The 23,584-nt window shown below is 46.1% G+C and overlaps 1 protein-coding gene across 10 annotated transcripts in view; it reads left to right on the plus strand.

Moving 5' to 3' along the window:
* B4GALNT1 (beta-1,4-N-acetyl-galactosaminyltransferase 1) overlaps nt 1-23,584 on the plus strand; it is a 702,884-nt gene that overhangs the window by 551,392 nt on the left and 127,908 nt on the right. For all 10 annotated transcript variants that reach the window (XM_078688946.1, XM_078688955.1, XM_078688950.1 and 7 more), the window contains 2 exons: nt 8,494-8,600; nt 23,317-23,357. In XM_078688946.1, coding sequence (XP_078545072.1) covers nt 8,494-8,600; nt 23,317-23,357 — 148 coding nt within the window. The remainder of the gene's footprint in view (nt 1-8,493; nt 8,601-23,316; nt 23,358-23,584) is intronic.

Raw genomic sequence — 23,584 nt, forward strand, 5'->3', positions numbered from 1 at the left:
TTGCAGGGTCTTGTTCCTGTTCAAAGTTCTTCACTTTCTGCACGTCCTCTTAGGCCTCGGCGGCCTCCCACTTACCTGCAAGATTTTATTTGTTAAGTTTTGGTTTTTTTCTCGTTTTTTCAAACAACAGAAAGGGAGAAGATGTGTAGTACATGCAGGTTGTTATTCTAGTCTTTCTTAGGAATGCTTACTGTTATATTCTATATTCCATGTTCTACTCTTCCTTCTCTTTGTATGTTCCATGCTGTGGCAGTTTACTGACTGTTGCTGCCGTGGATGGTCTGCTCTTACGCTATCTCCTATCTTGAATAAAGAAACCTACAGAAGTCATCCACTGTCTCTGGACATCATTTACTACAGAGATCTGGGAAGTTTACAAAAAAAGTGTTTCTACTTTGGTATGATTCAAGTTTGCAATGGAACAGGTTTCTTTCAATTTGCCTCAAAAAAGAAGGATGATGGCTGACAGGCAGGGGATTATATAATGGGTTAGATTGTTCTAAAGATTCCTATTCTAAGTTTTTGCTTAAGTAGCTGCTGTGTGTTGGCAATAAAGAGGATACGCATTATATTAGTCTCTGTGTCTTTAATACAATCATGGCTTTCTGTCCACCCCTGCTGTGGAAAATCTCAATTCCCCCACGCTGCTGACCACAGCTACATTCCAGTGCACTCAGACCGGAGTGGTATCACTATTCCTTCTGATCACAGTGACATCCTCATCACCCAGACAAGAGTGACATCAAAATCCAAAGCTCCTCAGTAGAACTAAAAGCTTGCTTGCCTCTATTGTGAAACAAACTATGTGTCATCGCTGGAGAGACCCCTCTGTTCACACAATGCATGGATCACAGACAGCCTTTTATAGTTTAACTACGGTTTGTGAAACTCAATCATTTGGCTTCTTTTCACTTCCCGGGACCAGAGAGATTCCAGTGTCCATGTGTAATCAGAGATTAGAGTAACCACTTTGCAGAGACAGAGCAGAATAGTTTTGGCTATTTCCACCCCGCTAATTAAACTAACTTGCCGGATGATAATGATTTGTACGATAAAAGCACAGGACAGGAAGCTGTGATGATAAGGCATGAGGTGGCCACACTGCTGCAGACTCTCTCCTGTGCCCCCGGGTCATTAACTGTACACAAAAAAACAAAATCCATCCACTTGGCGGGCAATGTGTTTGAAACTTAGAAGTACTGTTAGCTGATCAAGGGGCCTTAGTGGCATAGCTGGTCAACAGTACAAATTAATTACACAAGTAGATACTTCTGCTGCTCTAGGTGAGAGCTCAGCTTGCTTCATGTCGTCTTTGTTTCGCCCTGCGGCTGCGGATCTCGTATTATTAGCGGGGTGGAAATAGCCAAAACTACAACATCCAGAATACATTAGGTTGTCATATGAAAGCAAAGAAGTGCAAAGAGTGATTTGTGCTAATTTCATTCGATTTCAGTGGTTTATTCGCCAAAGAGACATCTAATAAAACGTCAGTAGTTATTCAGAGTTTGACGGATGCGGGACAGCTGCAAAAAAGTGGGTGAACTCCAATCCGGCCTATTAAGAGTGTTTAATTTTCAATGGCACTCTAAGGGCTTGATTACAAGTGTAGATGCTATTTATCACACACGAAGTGTAGATGCTATTTATCACACACGATAAATAACAATACCATGGGGTAGGTTATTTATTAGGTGCCCAAAAATAGCACCTACTGTGAGATTCTGGAGAGTAACGTGGATGTTGGTGTTAGCACTCCAAAATCTGCAAGATACGTAAATACTGTATGCTTTTCTCCTGTTAAATTTTGGCGGGTTTGACCTGCCAAAATGTTATGTTATGTTATGTTAGTAGTTTTTATAAGGCGCGCAGCTGCCCCAGCCAAGGGGCGTCCCGGCGCCTGATCAGGTACCACAACACAACAAATCGATGCTGGGAAGAAGAGGAAGGAATCAGTCGGCGATTGGGAACAAAAATGTTTTTATGGCGCGCCTAAAGGAAGTAAGGCTATTCAAGGCTCGAATATGGACAGGGAGAGAATTCCATAATCCTGCCGCTAATACTCGAAAGGAGCGACCTCCCATCCTACTCAGTCTGAACCGTGTATTGACCGCCAGATGGAGAAGTTCCGATCTAAGAGACCGCGTAGGAACATAGGAGGAAACAAGCTTAGCGAGGGCTGGAGGAGAGGAAAACTTCAAGATTTTAAATGTCAGGCAGAGAGCCTTAAATTTAATTCTCTGTCTGACCGGCAGCCAGTGGAGAGAAGTCAAAACTGCAGAAACAGAACACTGTCTAGGAAGGCCAACGATGGCTCGCGCCGCGGCATTCTGCACCCTTTGCAATCTAGTGGCCTCCGCCTGATTCACTCCGAGCATCAGCGCACTCCCATAATCCAGCCGAGAAAGAATGGAGGCTTGGACCACCAGTTGCCGAGTAGGGGGGTCGAAGAATTTGAGGACCGGTCTCAGCCCTCGCAGAATACCATAACAGGTAGCTGCAACCTTCTTCGTATGGCTGGTGAAGGAGAGTGTAGGATCCAGCCAGACCCCCAGGTTCTTAACTTCGGCAGCTGGGATGGGAGTCACCCCCAATTCTGGAGGCCACCACTGGTCTCCCCAGAGCTCCGCCTGCTTTCCTAAGATCAGGACCTCGGTTTTTTTGGCATTTAACTGCAGACAGTTAGTAAAATGTTAAGAAGGTTGAGGTATTTAACACAACCGATAATTATCGGATATGTTATTAAATAGCACTTGACTGTAATTCCAATCCCTGCATAAACATGAGATCACGCTGGGGTTGGAAAATAACCCGCTTGTAATCGAGCCGCCTATAAGCAGACTCCCGCTCCACTAAACTTTAAATAATCAATTTACCTTTTTAAGTTTTTATGGCGCTTAGCTGATAGAACACATTTCAGGTGGAAGCTAATTCCACAACAAGTATGCATGTTTAGTGAGCGATGGGTTGAGGAGCGGCTACCAACTTTAAAAATCGGTGCAGTGCGGCACACCTTAAAACTCACTAATATGTTGCCTGTTGCCCTTCCTGACAACGACAAGCAGGAAAGGAAGGTGGTTTACTTCCTGCTTCTGAATCCAGCTAATCCTAGCAGCTCCAGGATTGGTTGGAACAGCCTAACCCAGCGCTCATTTTCAGGCTAGAAGCTTGAAATGAATTTGTACAGCGCACTTATACCCCAACCAGGGTTTCCTGGCGCTGTACGCATACCACTGTGGAACCCTTCCTGGCTTTTCCCTGTGAAATGGCACTCCTGGACACCCCCAATGTGAAGCCAGACATCCCAGTGCTGTTGGGGCCGTTGTGGAGATTAAGCAAGCTATTGCCCAGAGTTGCAGAGTGGGACCCATGTATAGAATAGGCACCGAGGCGAGAATTATCAGGTCCGAGGAAATTGAGCCCAAGACCCGCCGAGGAGGGAATTGAACCCTGGTCCAGGGCCAGACCTCTGCATCAGGGTCTGCCACTCTAACCATTGAGCCACACTCCTCCCCAAGCTTGTGCCTGCAATCCCTCGTCTGTTTTACAGCACTGAGATTGCAGGCTCGGAAGTGCTCATGACAGATTGGCCAGCTGTAGACAGCCAGCCAATCTGTCATGCGCAGTTGAAGCAGGCATCCTGCAGTACGCATGAATCTCTCTGCCCCATCCTCATCATCACACTTGTGCTAGCGAGGCCAGCAGCACGCAGAATAATAAAATGGTACGGTAATGACCATTTTATTATTCTGTGTGTACCTGATGTGCTCGTAGCAGGCGGGGCAACACTCCTCCGCCTTAACGGAGAGCCGCTGCTGGATGGGATGCTTATTACTTGGTCTTAAATCCCTATCTTGCTTGTATATTGGTAGCCTTTCCATCCGTGATGTCATTGGTGACAGGACTGTGGTGGCCACCCTCGCAAGTCACAGACACTCGAGCAAGTCCTCTTATGCTTTTCAAAACGTAGGAGGGCTTTCTGATATCTGCTTACCCACTAGAACATTATTTTTATAAATTATTATTGCCCTTCTAAGGCCCTGATTGTGAGTTGAGGTGCTGTTTATCGCACCTGATAAATAACGATACCACGAGGTATGTTATTTATCAGGTGTGTTAAATTGCACCTTCTACAAGATGGTGGGAAATAACACGTGGATTTTGGCGTTTTACATACCAAAATCTTCATGATTCAGTATATACCGTAATAATTCCCCCCGTTAAATTTCGGCAGGTTTAACCTGCTGAAATAATGAAGGTTGAGTTATTTAAAGCGTCCGATAGTTATTGGCTGCATTAAATGCTTGCCAACTCATAATTCCAACTGATGCATAAACAGGGGTTTACGCATTGGTCAGAACATAATGGACCACTCGTAATTAGGCCCTAGGTATCCCAATGTCCTGTACGGAACTGCACCGTCAAAAAGAAAGCAACATTGAATTTGTTCTAAATATTGTGCTTACAGTGGTGGTATTTATCCATTGCTAACTTTCTGGAAAAAATGCAGCAACAAAAACATTTTCTTAGGAGCCCTATGCCTGTTCTGCTGAATACCAAGGCTGCAGTGGCATAGCTAGACTTTCTGCCGCCTGTGGCGGGTGGGGCAGCATTTGCGCCCCCACGACTGCCCCAGGTGAGAGCAGTGGGGGTGTGGACAGGCCCTGCGTCTGCTGCTCTGCGACGGCTCAGGTAAGAGCCGGGGGACGCCGCCGCCCCCAAAACTTGTGCTGCCCGGGGTGGACTGCCCCCCCACTGCAAGGCTGCCTGATGTTGTTTCCGCCTTTTGCTCTTTCGTCAACCACCCTACAGTTCATGCATCTTTATCTCACTCCTGTAGGTTATTTTTTACTCCCTGCTTTCTCCCTTTGTCACTGTGTTCATATATTTTTCTTCTGCCTTTTACTTCCTTTCCTGCTTTTATCAGTCTTGTTCGAAATCGAAATCAGGTGTTGAATAAATCCCGGTCGTCACAAATGAGTATCATTGCCCCCCACCAGCAAGCAGGTTTAGATACCAAAGGTGCAAGCAAAGGTAGGCTTCAGAGAATGTAAACTCTGCCCTCTTCTAACTTTGAGTCTAATGGTCTTTTCTATGTGGAATGCCCAGTTTTAGGAAGATAGGTAAACTACATGTGTCTAGAGTGTTGGAAAACATACGAGGATGGTATGCTTCAGGAAGGTATGGAACCACTTAGAGTTATGGGTCATATAAGTCTTGTCCCATGGACTTGGGGACTGAGACATGTGGGGTGGTATATGGCTCAGGGAAAATAATCTGAATAGATAGCAGGTGACTTGTCAGGTGGGCAGGAAGAAGAACTAAGATAATATGATGTATGTCAGGAAGGACCTCACAGGAAGGTGATGTTGGCAGAAAGACCCCATAATGAGATACTCGTGGAAGGAGGCTCAGGCTGCAGCAGAAGGTGTCAAGTAGAGTGGGCAATGAAGGTGGGAGAAGCAAATGACCTGGGCACATTGTGAGAGGCTCAGATTTGCTCGGGTGGCAGAGATTGAGTGGACCATACTGCAGTTAGTTTGCTCGAATTAGGAAACATGGGAACAGGTTATGTTATGGGATCAGGTAACAACCCAAGATGTGCCATGCAAGTGAGCAGCGAGTCAACGTGCAAAAGGTGGGTAAGGCTACCAGATGACTCAGCCACTAATACTGCAATGCTACAGCTCTGGCCTAAAATTCACAAAATGAAAGGCAAATACCTGGACTAGATGAACTTCTTCTGATGGATGGACATGGGAAGATTGAGAGCTCTGCTCAAGTTGTCTGAGAAGCAAGTGCATGATTTGCGGCTGTTGAGAAATAATACCTGTAGTAGCTGTGTCAGACTGCACAGTATTGGAGTATTCCATGAATTTCTCTTCAGAGCGAGCTGTAAAACCTCTGGCTCTATTAGTCAGCTGTGTTGACACATTTTATTGTAGCGCTTGAAAGATTAATCTTTGCCATCATTTTCTTGAAAATGCTACTCGGGTTGAACCCCTACCTTCATTTCCTCATTCCACTGCCTAGCTTTCTGACTTGGAGCCATGAGAAACTACTGTTGAAACAGTTTCCAGGGCTACTCTTGCCTCCCTGCCAAGCGCCTTGCGTAGGAATTAAGATCTGAGTGTCTGTTGAATATCTTTGTGTGTAGGCGTTTCACTGATGAAATGAGCAGACACATAGATTCTTTACATGTGATTACGTCATGATTGAAAAAGTGTCTCCCTTTCCCTCAAAATGCACACTGAAACTCGCTTTCACATCACACTGAATTGAGGCCAGAGAGAAAGTGAAGTAGGTGGCCTCAAGGTGCATAGATTTCTTAATGGTAAGCAGCTGTCACACACCTGCAGGTGCACCCTTTGACTTGTGTGAGACATTCAGCCAGTCCTGCTTGTTTTTCTTTGGCACACTGCCCGTAGTTTTGCTGTAACATTGTAAGCATCCCTGGCAACTTTTTACCGTAGCTTGAAGGCCGAGCTTTAATGATAAGGTCTCTTGCATACCTGCATTTTCAGTTTTGAAGGGAGATTTCTAATTTGTATGAGCAAAAATTAAATTCTTTTACCCCCCTGCCACTTTAAACTTCCTCAAATTCAATTAAATGCCCTTAATATTTTTTTCTAAATCACTCCTTTGCCAGTTTCCAAATATTGGCATTATTGTGTTTTTTAAACGCGTCATGTAAGAAATGATTATTACACCCTCCTCCTCTATCAAAACCTCAAATTCACGTTTGTCACTTGGAACTGTGCCAAACTATGCAGACTAAGGCCTGATTTAGATCTCGGTGGACGGGTTTCAAATATATAAATCCCATAGGCTATAATAGGATTACATTTCAACGGACGTGTTATTCGTCATCAGTGTGAGGAGCTACCCGTCCACCGAGATCTAAATCAGGCCTAAGTATTTAACATATCAAATTCTACATGTTTGCGTACGTTCTGGGCCATTTTCCTGATTGCTTTCCGCAGGTTTTACTTGCCAAAATCTGTCAGGGGGAATCAGAGGTGTAATAATTCTGGCACAACTCCTATTTCCAAATTGTGTACAATCCTGCTTGTACAGGTATCAGGATTCAACCACAGTTTATCGCAGAGGTTGCCCTCAAAGGGGGCCTCGAGGGCCGGCGCCATAACCAATGCCGAGCCCTGGAAAGATCCGGTTCTGGTAGCCCTTAAGCGCCCAGAAGTGGAATTAGTGTAACCCACAGCACCCCACGGGCGCTAGAGGCGCCATGCCCCCGCACCCAGCCAATGGGGGGTCTGGCGAGATACAAACCCCCCAATGGGGGAACACCGCCAGTAGAGGCGGGAAAGTGCAGGGGGGATATAAGTCACCGCTCACCCTGTACAGCTCCTATCATCGTGGAACAGGGGAGCGGCTCCACTGCGATTTTGACCCACCCTCACCTAAAGAACAGAACGGTTGCAGTGCTGGACAACCGGCAAACGGATAGAGGAGAACTAAGGGTACAATGGTTGGTTATGGAGACACACCAACAGGGCGGTGTGTAGGAGTAGGGCCACTCACTTTGGGACACCTCACGGCGGGTGAGTTGACCTAACAAAAAGGGGGTAGCAAATGGAGACGGCACTTGCAGCCCAGACCCCGCCGGACGGCAGGGCACAAATGAGACTAACAAGGTAGTGAGTTGGGGCCTAACTCTGGGGAGAAGCTACACCCCACACGCAAAGAGTGTGGAAACCAGTCGAACAATTGTAAGACCCAGGAGTGACAAGAAAGGAGATAAACCTGCAAAAGAACTAACCAATGAACTGTCAGTGCGATTTACGAATTTTACGGAAAACAATGTGTATGACAAGCAAAGTATATAATTTATGATGACTAAAATATGACAGTTTACAAATGATGATTGATGACCAGGGGTCATACTATTTATAACTAAAGTATATGCATTTATTCGTAATAAAACTGCGGCCAACATTGACCACTTTAACCACAACGCATGTTGGCTGTTTATTCAAAGGAATACAAGGATAGGAGAGTGCTTGTACACTGGAGTGGGCACAGTGCTGGGATTTTAACCATGGCCATTTTTTTATCTGCAGAAGGTCTTGTCTACTTCTTTTTTTTAGAACTGTTTCTTTTTGCTGTTTGAATGTTTGGTGATCATTTATACCGAACAATCTTATATTCGGATGCACGTAAATCGGGGAAATCACCTACCCTATTTTGTATCCGAAAAACGCTTCCACTTGGAAAACAGTAGTGCCTGTAGAATTCTGCTATGGTTCAACCTGAAGGATTGCATTAAATAATTACTGCACTCTACACATGCTTGCTTTCCAAGGCTTTTAAAAAACTTTACCCTGTATTCCAGAAGTATATGAAAGTGAGTGAGAAGGAGTACTCTTTTTACACAAGAAGCCTTCGGGACGAAACGGTTTCCTCTTTATGTAGTCGCCAAAGCTATCAAACCACCCTAGTCGCATCATCAAACGTATCTTTGTTTCTTTTCTCTAGGTCCCAATCTCCAGCAGACCGACTTCTCATCGCCAAAGCCAACTCTCCCTTGGAATACCCGGTTCAAGGTGTGGAGGTTCGCCCCCTTGCCACCATCCTCCTGCCAGGTGAGGGACCAAAACAGTACTCTTCAGGCCTATGACCCTATCGCCACTAAACTGAAATCTGACCGCGGTCTACAATTAAAATGTTTGGAAATTTAGAACCACTTAATAAAGGTGCTACAATGCTATACTAATGGAGGATTGTGCCCACGTAATTGCTAGTTAACATTTACAATTAGCAATACATTGACCCCGAGGTTGAATGCTTGTAGAGAAATCAAGAGACTTTCCCCACAGGCTAGAGCTAGTGATGACTGGTACATAGTGGTAGTTTGCATGTTAGGCAAAGCCGGTCATGTGACTGGCTCTTCCATTCCTTCAGAGCTTTTAAAGGCCCCACAGGTGAGGTAGTCACTCTATTCCTATGTAAACCAAATTGGATTACTTTCTATATCATGTTTGGGAACCACCTATGAGCAGAGATCCTGGTGAGAGGTGGAAAATATCAATGAATTAATGCAAAGTGCTGATTGTTTGAAAGAATAAGGTTGAAATAATTAATGTCTTAAATTCAACATTAAAAAGGCAACATATTTGAACAGTTTGAAGTACATAAACTTGAGAAGTTAATAGAGGTTTAATGTGATCCTAACTATTTGAAAGCCATTAAGATTGGTCTTTTCTTAGGAGAAGTGTTTGTTTATAGTAGGACAACTTTGTAAGTGTTGCCCTAAGCTGTCCTAGAAAGAAATTACTATAATGAAGCAACACCGTACGATACATAAATAAATAAATAAACCGAATTTCGTTGCGTGCACTGCATCACCAAATGCAATGCAGTGCGGGCAACAAAATTTGTTTTATTTATTTATATGTTTACTTACCTGTTAAACTCCCTAATCCATACATTACTACCTCCCACCCTGCCCCTCCCCCTCCCCACGTCACCGCCCTGCAGAAACTCCTACTACTGACCGCGACTGTGGACATGGCAGTAAATTCCAACATCTTGTTACCATGACAGCAAAATAAAACTAGTGAATTTGCAATGGTGAGAGCATACACACCCTTAAGAAAAAATCTGTAATGCAACAATACAAATGTGTCAGCAAAATAAATACATCAAAGAATATAACAGCTTGCAGTTAGCAGGTATGTGTCATGTCACATATCCAATCTAACAAAAACACTACCCATCACCGAACCAAACGGGAACACAAATTAGACAATGTATTCATGCGCAAAACACCATGGCTTTGATGTACAGCCCTTGAAAGCATTAGCAAACCATGAAAAACACATGAAAATAAGAGGATTAAGGGGGTTAACCTGAAGGCCATTACTCCTTATTGTACTTTTTTGAAGAATAGCTAATGAGGCCTCACAGACAGCTAAAGCTGCCCGTAGCCAGATCGAAACAAGCATTTGCAATGCAATAGGTCTGGCTTTTTCGAGTTTGAGCTATAGGCATTATAACTGAAAATGCCTATACTTATGTGTTGTAATTAAAACAGATAAATAAAAGGCATTGTCATTTACAATGCCAATAGCTTAAACTATTTAACAACAAGGGGTGGTGATGGACAGAGTTTCTGAATTAAGCAGAATACTCTCACCCAGTCAAGAGATCAGGGCTAGATCCAACACCGTTTTTTAGCTCACTGCACCATCCCAGTTCAGAACCTGGCTATATGCAAATTAGTCTGTTCCTGTCCCAATGCATGATGGGAACAGGGCAAACCAAACTACCAAGCCAATTCTTACACTGGGAAGGAAACAAGCTTCCGGGGACCGGTTTCTGGCATTTCAGCCGTCGTCGGCCCGGCTTGCTTGAATCCTGATGGTGCAATGAGCAAGGGACTCACATCTGAGTATACCCTTCCACGCTTAGGGTGGACAAAATATTTAACAACAAGGGGTGGTGATGGACAGAGTTTCTGAATTAAGCAGAATACTCTCACCCAGTCAAGAGATCAGGGCTAGATCCAACACCGTTTTTTAGCTCACTGCACCATCCCAGTTCAGAACCTTAAACTCTCGCAAATGTGAGACCTATTGCATTGCAAATGCGTTTGTGCTATAAAAAATGTTTTAAGTGTTAGGAGAGAGGGTCTCACGTAACAGGTGGTGTCGCCATAGGAGGTTACAAAATTAGATATGGCTGTACTAAGGAGAGACTACCAAGCCTATTGACCAATGAACAGCTACAGTTTACAGTGGACAATGATACAAGCCAATGATCTTTTCGATGCGTCAGGCAGACCCTGGCCGTCCGGCGTCACGGTGGGCGTGTGCGTCGGATTCGGCCGTACCCCGGCGGAATGTCCGCCGTGACGAAGTAGATAAAAATATGGGCGGAGAGTGGGCGTAGCTTCAAATTACTACCTGAATACAGCATGCCTCGCACTGCAGCGCTTGCACTGCCCAGGCTCAACTTAAAAATAGTGCTTCAATCAATCACAGCTCGATCAGCGGAAGGACAACGATCAAGTTGAAGCAATCAGTACTTGGTCCATGCTCCAGACGAAAGAAGAGGAAGTCAAGCTAGTACATGCCAGCCATTTAGAAGACAACATATAAGAATGACAATGAAACCAACAAAAGGTGCACAAAGGGCAGGCTGCAAGTCCCTTGTTGCATAAAACACACCTCGCAAGCGAGAGTGCATGTACTGTCTCAGGTAAGACCTAGAAACGACCAAAGTTCACTGAAAGGAAAGGAAGTAGCTAAAGGCAACAGAGTTAAATTTCACAAACAAAAGTAATTCACTTGACAAAAAGAAAGGCTACACACTGCTGCTTCAACATTAAACAATACTTACTGCAAAGTAATTTTGCACAAAGGTAACAAGTGACATACATGGAGCTGAAATTCTGCAGCCTACTCATCTTGTAGAGAGGCAGGAGCCATAACTAACTAACTCGTGCTAGAAAGATGCCGCCTAAATTAGACTCTTTGCAAATATACACCAATACTTACCTGCAGCTTCTTCTTTCTTTACATATCCACCTAAAACAATACACCCAAGAGACCTGATTCTCAGTGCCTTACAAAGTTTACAAGAAGGCAGAAAAAGATTTTAAGTTTCACTTGTACTATTGCAGCATGCAAGGTGGTAAAACGATGGCAAATACATTTCCCACACATTATTCCACATTCCCATGAGGAAAACACAGAAAAGGGGGCGAAACTGACCTAATACTGTGCGATAACCTTATTTCCCTGGCGGTGTCTCCATCACTATAATAAAGGCATCTCATTGGGGTCGTTAGTACATTTCCAAACTTCAGTAAGTAAGGATAGGAGTGAGCCAGTGAGTAGGCCATGCCAATTATTTAGGGGAAATCAGTATACCAGCCCATGACTGAGCACATATGTGGGTGAACTGGGTATATGATAGTGTATGTGAGCATTAGCTATCATATGCGTGCACATGCATGTGACACTGAAGCCGAAACTGGTCGTGCGAGTCCTTACTTGGCCATACTGAAGATGGCCCGGAGTATATGTGATTGTGAATGGGTGTTTAATGGTTGTACCACTTGATATAAACATCACTTGAAGAGTGAGGTCACTACCAGGGCATATGAAGCTGTTCCTGGCATGTGTGCTCTTTTCCTCTATGTGACATCAAAATAGCTGTTTGTTTTGGTATATTTTTTGTTTTTTAATTACAGTTGCATAGAGGCTTTATTTGCTATTGTTCAGGCAACATAGAGCTGCATGAAAAATTGCAGCGCTGCTTGGCCTGAACGGGGAAAAATTGAGCAGTGTCAGAGTTAGCAAGATTTTTGCGCAAATGAGGTTGCTGGAAGCACAGATTCTAAAAAAGCCATTGTAGGCGATGCTCGTTATTGCACCGCAGCACAAAGGCAACCCAGCCATGCCGCAAGTGAGATTTTAAATGTGGTAAATGTTCTAGTATAAAAAAATTCAAGTAAGGCCGACCATCCAAGCGTAAGCCACACAAACTGTGTCATTTTGCAGCAACTACACAACTTGCCCGTATCTATTAATTTGTAGTTTCCTTTTATTTAGCAACTGTAACATTTTTGAAAGGAAACCTCAGCGATATCACTCTGAAATGTCGCCACCTGTTGGGTCATAGGTCATGTATAGTGACATCCTGCGATGTCATCAGTCAGGTTCAAAGCACAGAGGATGTCACTCCTAATGAAACTGGTAATTTTGGTGGAATTATGGCAGTCTAGAGTGAAACAGACAGATTGGACAGAAGTCTACTTTAGATGAGACTGTCTGAGGTAATAGACTAGAGCCAGGAGAACTTAGCCCTGCACACGTCTGTGACCATGGTTGATCGGAGGAGGCGTATCAATCAATCTTAGGCAAGGCCCTAAGTTTACTTTTTGAAAATGTTTTACAGATGAATACAGACTGAACATTATCTATATCACTCTCTCACTTTCTTGTTAAATGTGGGTAAAAACAGAAACATTATTTTCAAATGATTTACTATGCTGTCTAGTTTGACTGCCGGATCTATAACTTTGCATAGTGCCCACACCGCCAGTGCTCGCCCGCTATGCCAATTCACTTACATACCAATGAAACTCATGAAACATATTTGTGGGAAAGAACTGTTGCAGGTTTATTTCGTACAACAGGTATATCGTTTAAGGTGGGTCATCTTACAGGCGATCCAAAGCGGCAGCCCCTCGCTGACCCGCATGCCTAAGGAGCCATCTTGCACGGCGAGACAATGCTCTAACGGTGCTGCATATTACCATTTCGTTATACTCCCGCCCCCCCTGTCAGGGCGGAGAGATGAGGCACACCCCCGGTCGGTTCAGGCCCCCCCGACCGCCCGAAGGACTAACGGGGCGCCGACGCTGTTTCCTGGAACCTCCTTCGGCTCCAGGTGCTTGGCTCAGGCACCCTTACTGTGCCAGGCAGAGGTATCTTGACTGTATCCTTCTGCCGCAGAGGTACCCTTACTGTCCATCTGCTTCCAGATCGCCCTTACTCCGCCACAGCTCTGGAGGAGGCCCACGTCGATGACAGAGCCCCCCACCCACCTAGTTACCTGCAACCTGCCACTGACAAAGCCTCTTGTACGTCTAGGAGAAAGACTCCATACCCAAACCAGCCAAGTGCACCCCGTCACTCTCGTAATATCCTTCAGTTCTTTCTTGTATCAGTGCATGCCTAATGAAGCCCAGGCCCCTCCTCTGCATAAACTTCTGCATGGACCTGTTGACCCACTTGCGGGACTGTTCTATTGCACCCAATGATCGTGCACCCCTCCAGGCTTTGCGAGGGACAATTTCTGACCACATCAACTCGGTGGCTCCTAATTGGTTAGTTATGGCCGTCACACCTTCTGCATGGTTTCGGTTAGGGCCCTCCTCCCCACTGTGACCAGATCATTCCCTCCCAGATGAATATTGAGGATGTTGGGAGGACCACCCCGTGCTGCCAGACATTGTTCAAGCTTGCGCCGTAGTAGACTCCATCTCATTCCAGGAAAACCCAACCACAGTATTTGTGTCTTTGCTAGGACCCGATCCCAGCTCCTGGATATCACCCACCGCTCCAGCCTGGGAATGTACGAATGGCCCATCACCCACACGCAACAATCGGCTGCAAGAAAAGACAGCGTTGAAGTCACACTAACAAAGGGAGAAGACCAAAGGCTGTACATTCATGCTTTGTTTATTATTGAACACTGCACTCCACACGAAAACGCGATAAACACTGCACTCCACTCGAAAACGTGATCCTACATAACTTTGTCCTCTAACATTTTTCACGTGTGCTTTTAGCATATGTTACATGTACTAAACACATGGCCCTCCTGGCGGCCAGATTTCTTCACGGGCGGATGTATCGCTGATAGCAAGAGGATGACCACCTCCCTACCCTCTTGACACCTTCCTCACCTAGCCCCGCCCTGAATGCGGCGGTAGCTGCACCTATCCTGAATGAATGACTGGAGAATTTCTGACCTGCGGCTGACAAACCTGCCTTAGCCAAGACTGTGGCCATTGCCCGCTCCAACTGGAATTTAGTAAGTGGTGAGCCGTCAGCCTGTCTTAGGAAGTGACCTGCCAGCAGCGGCCTGATCTTTAGGTAAGCCCTAACCATGGCGACCGGACAGTATCTGGAGTCTTCCAGTGCCTGTAACGTGATGGACACTCCCTTCCCCGCCTGGTCCGTCTTGGATTTACGTATCCAGAGTACTAAGGAGTCCCTGGCACAAACGTCCATCATATCCAAGGCTCTCCCTGATCAATCTGATTTTGATTTGGCCACCAGCTCACTCGCCCTAAAGACGCCAAAGAACGCCAAGCAGAAGGTTGTCTTACAAAGCTGAGCTTCGAAAGCTGAATTTGTAACAGATGGCACCACGTCCATCATGCGCTGCAGCGCGGGGAACTCAATTCCTGCCCTTCTGTCGGGGAGCCTGACTTCATCCCTAGCCCATCCCTTCAATGCTGCCCTAATCTTAAATGCACACGTGGGGTCCTCCTCTCCACTTAATTTGATCTCGTGTTTGAGCGCCGCCAAGTGGCCGCACACCCATGAATGAGCTTTGCCAGTCTCTTTTGCCCATACTACGAAAGTCTCGACCTGTTCTAATGGACTTAGGGCGATTCACCCAGGGACTGGGTTACTGCCCGGAAAGTGGTCAACTGGGCCGCATATCTTCTTCTGGTGACCTGAGCCAGAGACCGCTGTCCCATCATCTTCAGCCGCTCCCCCACTGAAGGAGTCGCCATAGTGTTTCCGGGAAAGGTGTCATCGCCTCCCTCGCCTGCGGCCGGGCCTCTTGGAATCGTGGCCACTGAAAGCGGGAGAGAGCGTCAGCAGCCACATTCTTAACACCTTCAATATGCCTAGCCCTGAACTCGATGTTATTCCGTAAACCAGCCCTGACTAATTCCCTGAGCAAGCTTAAGACCAATGAGCAGTTGGCAGTCAGACCGTTGATGGCTTGGACCATGGCCAAGTTGTCCGACCACAACACCACTTTCTTGTTGCCCAATCCCTCTGGCCACAGATGCAGTGCAACCACAATGGGCTACAGCTCCAGGACTGTTGTATTCGCTGTCACTCCTTTCTTGCGCCAAGCGTTAGGCCACTTCATGGCACACCACTCTTCACCAAAGATCACCCCAAAACCTTCTCTACCCGACGCGTCTGAAAACAGACAAAGGCCTTGGCTGCTTTCCCAGGGGGCCCTCCAAATCACGGTACCATTAAAATTCCTCAGAAATTCATCCCAGATCTGTAGGTCTGCCTTCAACCCAGGACCCAGGCGCACTAGATGATGTTTCTTTTCTATGTGGGCCGTAACCTTCGCCAGTCTGCGGGAAAACACCTTACCTGCCGGTATGACACGCGCTGCAAAGTTTAATTTGCCCAACAGACTCTGGACCGCCTCGAGTGATGCCTTACTCCTCCCCACCATTGCACTAATATCTTGCCTCAGGTCACGAACCTTGTCAGCTGGGAGTCTGGATTACCCTTTGTTAGTATCTAGTACAATGCCCAAAAACGTCAGTGTCTGAGAAGGCCCTTCAGTTTTCCCCGGCGCTAAAGGAACACCTAGATGCTCCGTCAGCTCTTCAAAGGCTTGCAAAGCTTCTGCGCATTCCTGGGAACCGTCCTTGCCAAAGAACAGAAATCGTCAAGGTAGGGTGTGACTTGGGACACGCCATGCTTGGTCGTGAGTGCCCACTGGAGGAATGAACTGAATGCCTCGAAGTAGGCGCACGAGACTGCACAGCCCATGGGCATGCAGCGATCAAAAAAGAAAGCCCCTTCCCACTTGAAGCCTAACAAGTGCTGACTGCCTGGGTGGACAGGTAGGAGGCGGAATGCTGATTCGATGTCTGCCTTGGCTAACCACGCCCCCTTCCCCGTCCTCCTAATCATGTCTATGGCCATGTCCAGTGAGCAATAGGAAACTGCACACGCCCCTTCTTCCAGCCAATGGTTGACCGAATTGCCCTCTGGGTAAGATAGGTGATGGATCAAACGGTGTGCAACCTGTGGTAAGTCACTCGCTGATTTGAGATTCGAAGCGTCCCTTGAGCCCAAGGGGCCTCTGTAGGGTATCCTAAAGCCGTCCACAAAACCATCAACCAGCAGCGCACGCTCCCTTATAAATGGATACACTCTGATAATGGTAAAATATTCTGCAACACTATGGGAGATGGACCTTTGCTTCCCCCTGACTTCTTGGTGTGCTCCGTCCGTATCTCATGCTGTGCAGGTAACCTATTGTCGTGCTCCATCCGCTCCCGGGGCTGCGGGAGGAGGGGTGTTTTGGCCATTGGTACAAGCAATTGCTGCGTGTTGGGCGCCGCATTTGCTAACGCGTCCCCGATCGTAATCTGTAAAACAACACCGCGTTACTCAATGTAAAAACTGTATTCATGACACTGCGTTGCTCCATGATGCAAATTGCATCTCATGATCAAAACGCTGTCGCAGGCCCCTGAATGATCCCATTCCTACTGGATACACTGGTACCCGGGTTGGTTTGTGTTACGTTATATTACCCGCGCCCTTGAATTACCTGCTTATCTACTCCTTAATCCTTGTAGCTGCTAGTCCTTGCGATAAGTTCCAAGCGCGATCTGAAAGAACAACGTAAGTTTTACTCGTCGCGTACACTCTAGTTTGTGTTCCAACTGCCTCGCACTTTTACTCAAACTGACAATGCTGTTTCATTCCTAGAATTAGATTTCCTTAAGAGTTACCTAAAATTCGATTCCCTTAAAATATAACCCACGTGTTTGTATACAAACCAATCTAAATTGCAAATCCCTCATGTCTTGCGTTTACATTACTCCCGTTGTTCACGGGCTACCTGTCCCATATTGCGTGAAAGGAGGACGCGCTGGCCTGGGCAGCCAAACCGCTAATGTTGATGCGGCATTCTCCGCTTGGTTTGTCTTCGTGCGTATTAACCAGGCGCACAAATCGCGACGCATTAGTACTATCTATTCCTCATGCCGGTCTCCTAGATGCCACGACTTGGGGTCCCTAACCACAGGAGCGAGGCGGTAACCCTAGTTAACCCCATTAAAAGCGCCGCAGAGTAAGTCAGTTACTTTTGCACAGGGACATGCGCATTCACAACAGTATTGTCCTATGAACACGCTGACTTCTCAAAACTTGTGGCCCTGGTTTACCTTCAGGCGGATGACGCAATGTACTTAGCACCGCCTTGCTCGGTTACTTTTGGAAAAAATTGCACTAAGTTCATTGCACTGCCTTGCTCAGTTACTTTGGAAGAACTGCACTAAGTTCATTGCACTGCCTTGCTCAGTTACTTTGGAAGAACTGCACTAAGTTCATTGCACTGCCTTGATGGATGCAGGCGGTGTGGTACTAAAATAATCCTGAATCCTTCCGCCACTTGTTCCCTTGTAAAGCGCTCGGACACGTTCGGGTTATTGTAAGGCGCTCTGACACCTTCGGGTAATGTTCGCGCTATACTACTTTGCATTAAAAGATTAATAGCAACTCTAAAACCTCATGTGTTGCAATGGTTTTTGTAAAGCGTTCTTACGCATTCGGGTAATGTCACGCTATACCAATAATCGCATCAAATAGATTATCAAAACCTAACTCCTTATGTATTGCACTTCTTTTTTCGTAAAGCGCTCTGACACATTCGGGTCGCGTGTAAAGCGCTCTGACACACTCGGTTACCGTTCGCGCTAGACTGAAACGCATTAAATAGATTACTGCAAAACCTAAATCCTTGTGGATTGCAATGGTTCTTTGTAGCACGCTCCGACACATTGGGGTAATGTTCGCGCTATACTAACCTCGCGCTATACTAAAATCGCATTCAATAGATTAATATCCTCTCAATCCTTATGTATTGCAATCTTTTTGTAAAGCGTTCTGACACCTTCGGGTAATGTTCGCGCCATACTAAAATTCGCATTAAATATGTTGACGTCCAAAACCTAAAACCTTCTGTATGCAATGGTTTTTGTAGAGCGCTCTGACACATTCGGGTACGTGTAGAGCGCTCTGGCACATTCGGGTGACGTTCGCGCTATACTAAAATCGCGTTAGTTTAATTAATGCTCAGCCTAAATCCTTATGTCTTGCAATTGTTCTTTGTAAAACGCTCCGACACATTCGGGTAATGTTCGCGCTATACTCAAATCATATTATATACCTTCATATCAAAACTGAAATCTTCCGAATTGCAATGGTTCTTTTGGAAAGCGCTCTGACATCTTCGAGTAATGTTCGCGCTACATAACATCGCATTAACTAATTTAATGGTTCTTTTGGAAAACGCTCTGACATCTTCGAGTAATGTTCGCGCTACATAACATCGCATTAACTAATTTAATATAAAAACCCGCATCGTATCCTAGTCTGTCAAACATCCTCGTCTGTCTCCTCATACGAGCGAAAGGGTGCTTTACGAACGGCACACACAAAGCCTGCCGAGGCTCCCCAGAAGGTTGAGGCCCCCTCCCAGAACAGCCACGCAATGTATAGCGCGTCTATTGCCCTATGAGCCCTGCTAGAACATCCTATCGATTACGGCCCGAACTAGTTAAAGAGCGCTCCCGAAGGCCCGCACGACAACCCCGACTCGGCAATGCCGCTTGGCCGGTCATGGCAGTCGAATCTGGGAAACGCGTGGCCGGCAATGGCGGCCAGATATGGTGGCCGGCCATGGCGGCTGGATATGGCCAACGCGTGGCCAGCAATGGCGGCGGGATCCGGCCCCAACCCAGCACGGCCTCGCGGCCTTCTGCCAACGTGTGGGCCCCACCTGCTCCCAGCTTTTTGGTCTAGGCCCAAGCGCCCGAAAGTCACACTCTGCTTACATGGTGGTGACCCGGACCATCAGAATCAAAGTCACACATTATCTCGCTGCGCCACCTCTCTCAGTAAACGGAGCTCCGCCATTGTCACGGAGCTCCCCCTCGTAACTGAAGCCACGCACATGGAATAAAAGCGAGCCACAGCGCGCAGTTCTACCGAATCTTCTAATGCTCCATGTAACAGTTTAGTCGTAATGCGAGGGGCTCTGACTCTTTTCAGGTAGAGCCGTGCTATATAAAGTGCCCAATTAAGTAAATACATGCTAACTTCCTGCTGCGACTCTTCTGCCGTGTATCTCCTTTAACACACGCTCCGCCATTGTCAGGGGGCCCCTCTCATAACTGAAACCCAGCATCTAACTTCCGTGCTCGCTCGCACTGGCCTCAAAACCACGCCATTTAGCTTGGGCCCGTTTAACATTGGTTTACATGATAACCTCAGTGACCGCACGCACGGGCCCTAAAACACGGTTTGCTGACGGGTTTAAAATTGGTTTACCTGGGTAATTTTCCGGTAACCCGGTCAGCGTCCCTAGACTGGATACTCCCTCCTAACGTTGGTAAACCTAACCGAACTTCTCACGGCTGACCCGCGACCAGCAACCACCAGCCCCCCCCGTGGTCGATACCACAGGGCCCCATCACACCTGGTCATATCCAGGGACCGGGCCGGGGGGGGGGGCTAATTGGAAGCCACATACCTTGAATTCCGACGAACACGACAGAGCCGAAGGGACGCCTGGCGGGAGAGAGAGGCCGAGCGCAGTTGCTACGCCGCTAAATACCTAAAGGACGCCCCCTTCTCACAGGTGAGCCCTCCCTATTGGTTGTTTGAGTAGGGAGGTCGCTCAGGGGGAGGGGTCTGCTCTGGGGGCTGCTCTGCTCGCCCGTCGTGTGGGACTAGGGCGCTGTCCCGCCCATGCTCCCCTGCATGTCGCGCGGTCAGCGGCAGAGTGACAGACAGGACAGTTAAAAGAGGGTACATGATGAAGCTTCCACGGCAGCACATGCGAGGATATGTTTGTACTACAGTGCGCACGTTTGGCTATATTAGTGTGTTGGTTTATCACTAAAGGTATCAGGCATTCAATTCTGCGTTATAGTAATCTGTTAAATATTTGTGCAAATATACTATTTGCAGCTTAATTTTTTTCCACACAATCCAAAATAAATAAACACAGATAGAATTAGCAAATAATGAACATAGATAAATACATATGGGTCGTCAACAATAAATACCTTTAAGGTAGAAGCACTAATCCTAAGCAATTATTAAATTGAAATCAGTAAGTGAGGAAAACGAGGCAAAATGCCACGTGCGATCAATCCAACCCCAATGTGTAGATTCTCTTTGCCTCAAAAGTGCCCATGCCACGATTTCTGCTGAGTGCCTCCAAATAACGTCGTTCTAATAAATCACTTCTGAGGTGTCCGCCTACTTTACTCAGTAAAAATACAAATAAAAGCATTCAAACCCCTACATATTATTTTAAGAAGCGTGTTGGCATAAATTACTTCAGAAGGTTTAATAAACTGGGCGAACAATGCTCATCGCTTCATCAGGGCCGGCTTGCAGCTACTTTACATATACCCAATTTAGACACTATGGGGCAGATTTACAAGCCCCTTGCGCCACTTTTGCGTTACTTTTAACATGGGAAAAGTGACGCAAAAGTGACGCAAAAGTGACGCAAGGGGCTTGTAAATCTGCCCCTAACTATTGTCTCTTCCATTTTAAATGTTGCCTTCTTATATATTTTGGAGGCGGCAGTACGTCCTGGGCCGCAACAAGGTTCAGGTAAAGTTGCATCGTGAACTTCCGTTTTCGTTATCAGGACGGCTTAATAAATTGGCAATGAAACAAATATGGGCCGCTGGTTCACAACACGGGCGCTCTTACAAAAAGAATACCGGACTTAATGAATACACTGGCCGAATACAGAATTAGGGAGTTAAAGAACTTAGAGCGAGACTGCCAGCTCGGAAGCATAAAGTAAAGACTGACCAAGGAGGACTAAACTAGCAGTTTGGATATAACTCAAAAGCGGGAGGGAGCGTGGGGGGAAGCAATGAACAGTCTTTACGAGAGACACCTTAAAGTGAGACAGACAAATCCTAAAGTAACAGATGCTTAAAGTGAGAACCAATGCGCAGAAGTAAGCGACGAAGAGGAGAGAGTCTAGCGGTCAGCCAGTCTGTGGTTAAGCTCATAGAGAGACGAGCAGTCTGAGGTGAGACAGCATGACTGCTCGCGCAGGATTCGGACATCACGCGGCCTTTGTGCTCAAAGCAACAAGCCGGTGGTCACCACTGTGCATGAGAGACCCTCCTGCCGTAAAAGAAACTCTTAAAACAAGACAAGGCGGTACTAAGGAGGTATTAACAAGCCTAAAACGAATCAGAACCCTGCATTTATGAAGGACAATGACACAAGCCAATTACAAATATGGGCAGAGAGTGGGCGGGGCTACACGAACATACTCAAATACAGCATGGCTCTCAGAGCAGCGCATGCGCTGCCCAGGCTCGACCTAAAAAGGTGCAAAACGCACATATATTTTAAATGATTGATTTAGGGCCTCATTATGAGTGATTTGAACCATATCCTGTAACTCTACATTCCAGGAACTAACATTACTGAAAGACCCAATAATTTTGTGGGAGCAGAGCTAGCAGGGATTCTGATTCGAACCCAGAAGATTCACTGGAAAATGGGGAATTGCAGAGTGAATTGGTAATCTTGTGTCTAATTCATCTGGTAATTCCTACTTCCTCCCTGCAGTTCCCCTTGAACTGTGGCTCTTTTGAAAAGCTGAAAGCACAGCGGAAACAATGCAAGTCTGCAGTGTTTGTTTTCTTCATTATTCCAATGAGCCTGGTAAGTCACTTTTACTGGGCCCTTCAAAATTAAGGATCAAATTGTCTTGAAGCCCTTAGAAATAAATTTCCCTGCGAAATCATTCAAGCTTTGAAACCCAACAGTGGTTGATTTGTAAAAAATAAGTGCCGGAGCTCTCGTCAGGAGGCAGCTTGCACTAGCTCATTTCTCCTTTCAGCACAGCCTAAAACAGAACCAACTACTAACCACAAAAGTAGGGCGAGGATGTGGCGTAATGGCCAGAGTTGCCAACTTCGGAGCTTGGTAACCAGGTCCGACTCTAGGCGTCAGCTCAACATCCTGTGATTCTGCGCAAATCATTTAATCCCCTCGTAAATAAATGAGTTCTTAACTGGCGCTCATGAAAAGCACCAGCGTTCATGATTAAGTGCCAGCGCTGACCATCGGAAACCACCGGCTCAAATTCAGCACTGAAACCCATCCTTTATCTGATTCCATCCCCAACCTCCTGGCCTCTCTGTGAGCTTCATGCTACTGACATGTCCACTTTCAATGACTTTTCAGGTTTCAAACAGGGGGAAACGCCCACACAACATCACCAGAGAAACACCCCTCTCTCACTCGCAGCCTCAACAATCCGTTCTGCATGAGCAATTGAAAATCAGGTGAGGGGACCACATTACTCCCCATGTGTCTCTTGCTTCCCCTGCCTCCTCACCAAAATAGTAAAGGATATGGGAACCCACTACCCCCTCCTGCAAACTCTAATGGCTCTCCCTTCCTTAAATAAATATTTTGAAAATCTGAAATGACCATGCACAACAGAGTCCCTGAGTGAGCTGTCCTTCCTTTAAAGTGCTCTTACTGATTGCAGTTCTGTGGAAACCCTGTACAAACCAGAAAACTCAAAAACATTGGAAAATCGAAAACATTAAAAAATAAAACCAGAAATTTATATTTGTAATTAGCTGTATTTGAATTTCTAGCACATCCATTCAAATTTATCACTTAGTCCTGAAACCCAGATTCGTATTTTTACACTTCCTTACATAAACTAACCCTCCTTTTTCTTGTGTCTCTGACATTTCGTGTATTCTTCTCTTTCAAGGTTTAAGTCTACAAGATACTGAGCAAAGGAAAGAGTATACGGTAAGAAATCCAATCTTTTAAATCTTTGGAAGCCTCTATCTCTTACTCAAATAAGTAAAATACATACACGTTGCTGACTAAAGGCTATTTTAAATGCAGGCCACACTTAAGATGCTCACTGTCATTTTAGCTTGTCTCACTATATTTACGTTTTTGTTGTATTACTTGAGGTTTTTTTACCCGACCCAGCTTTGAAGGCCACAGGCATACTTCATTATTTAGCTGTA

The sequence above is a fragment of the Lissotriton helveticus genome, chromosome 1_1 (genome assembly GCF_964261635.1).
Source record: "Lissotriton helveticus chromosome 1_1, aLisHel1.1, whole genome shotgun sequence".
Lineage (NCBI taxonomy): Eukaryota > Metazoa > Chordata > Amphibia > Caudata > Salamandridae > Lissotriton > Lissotriton helveticus.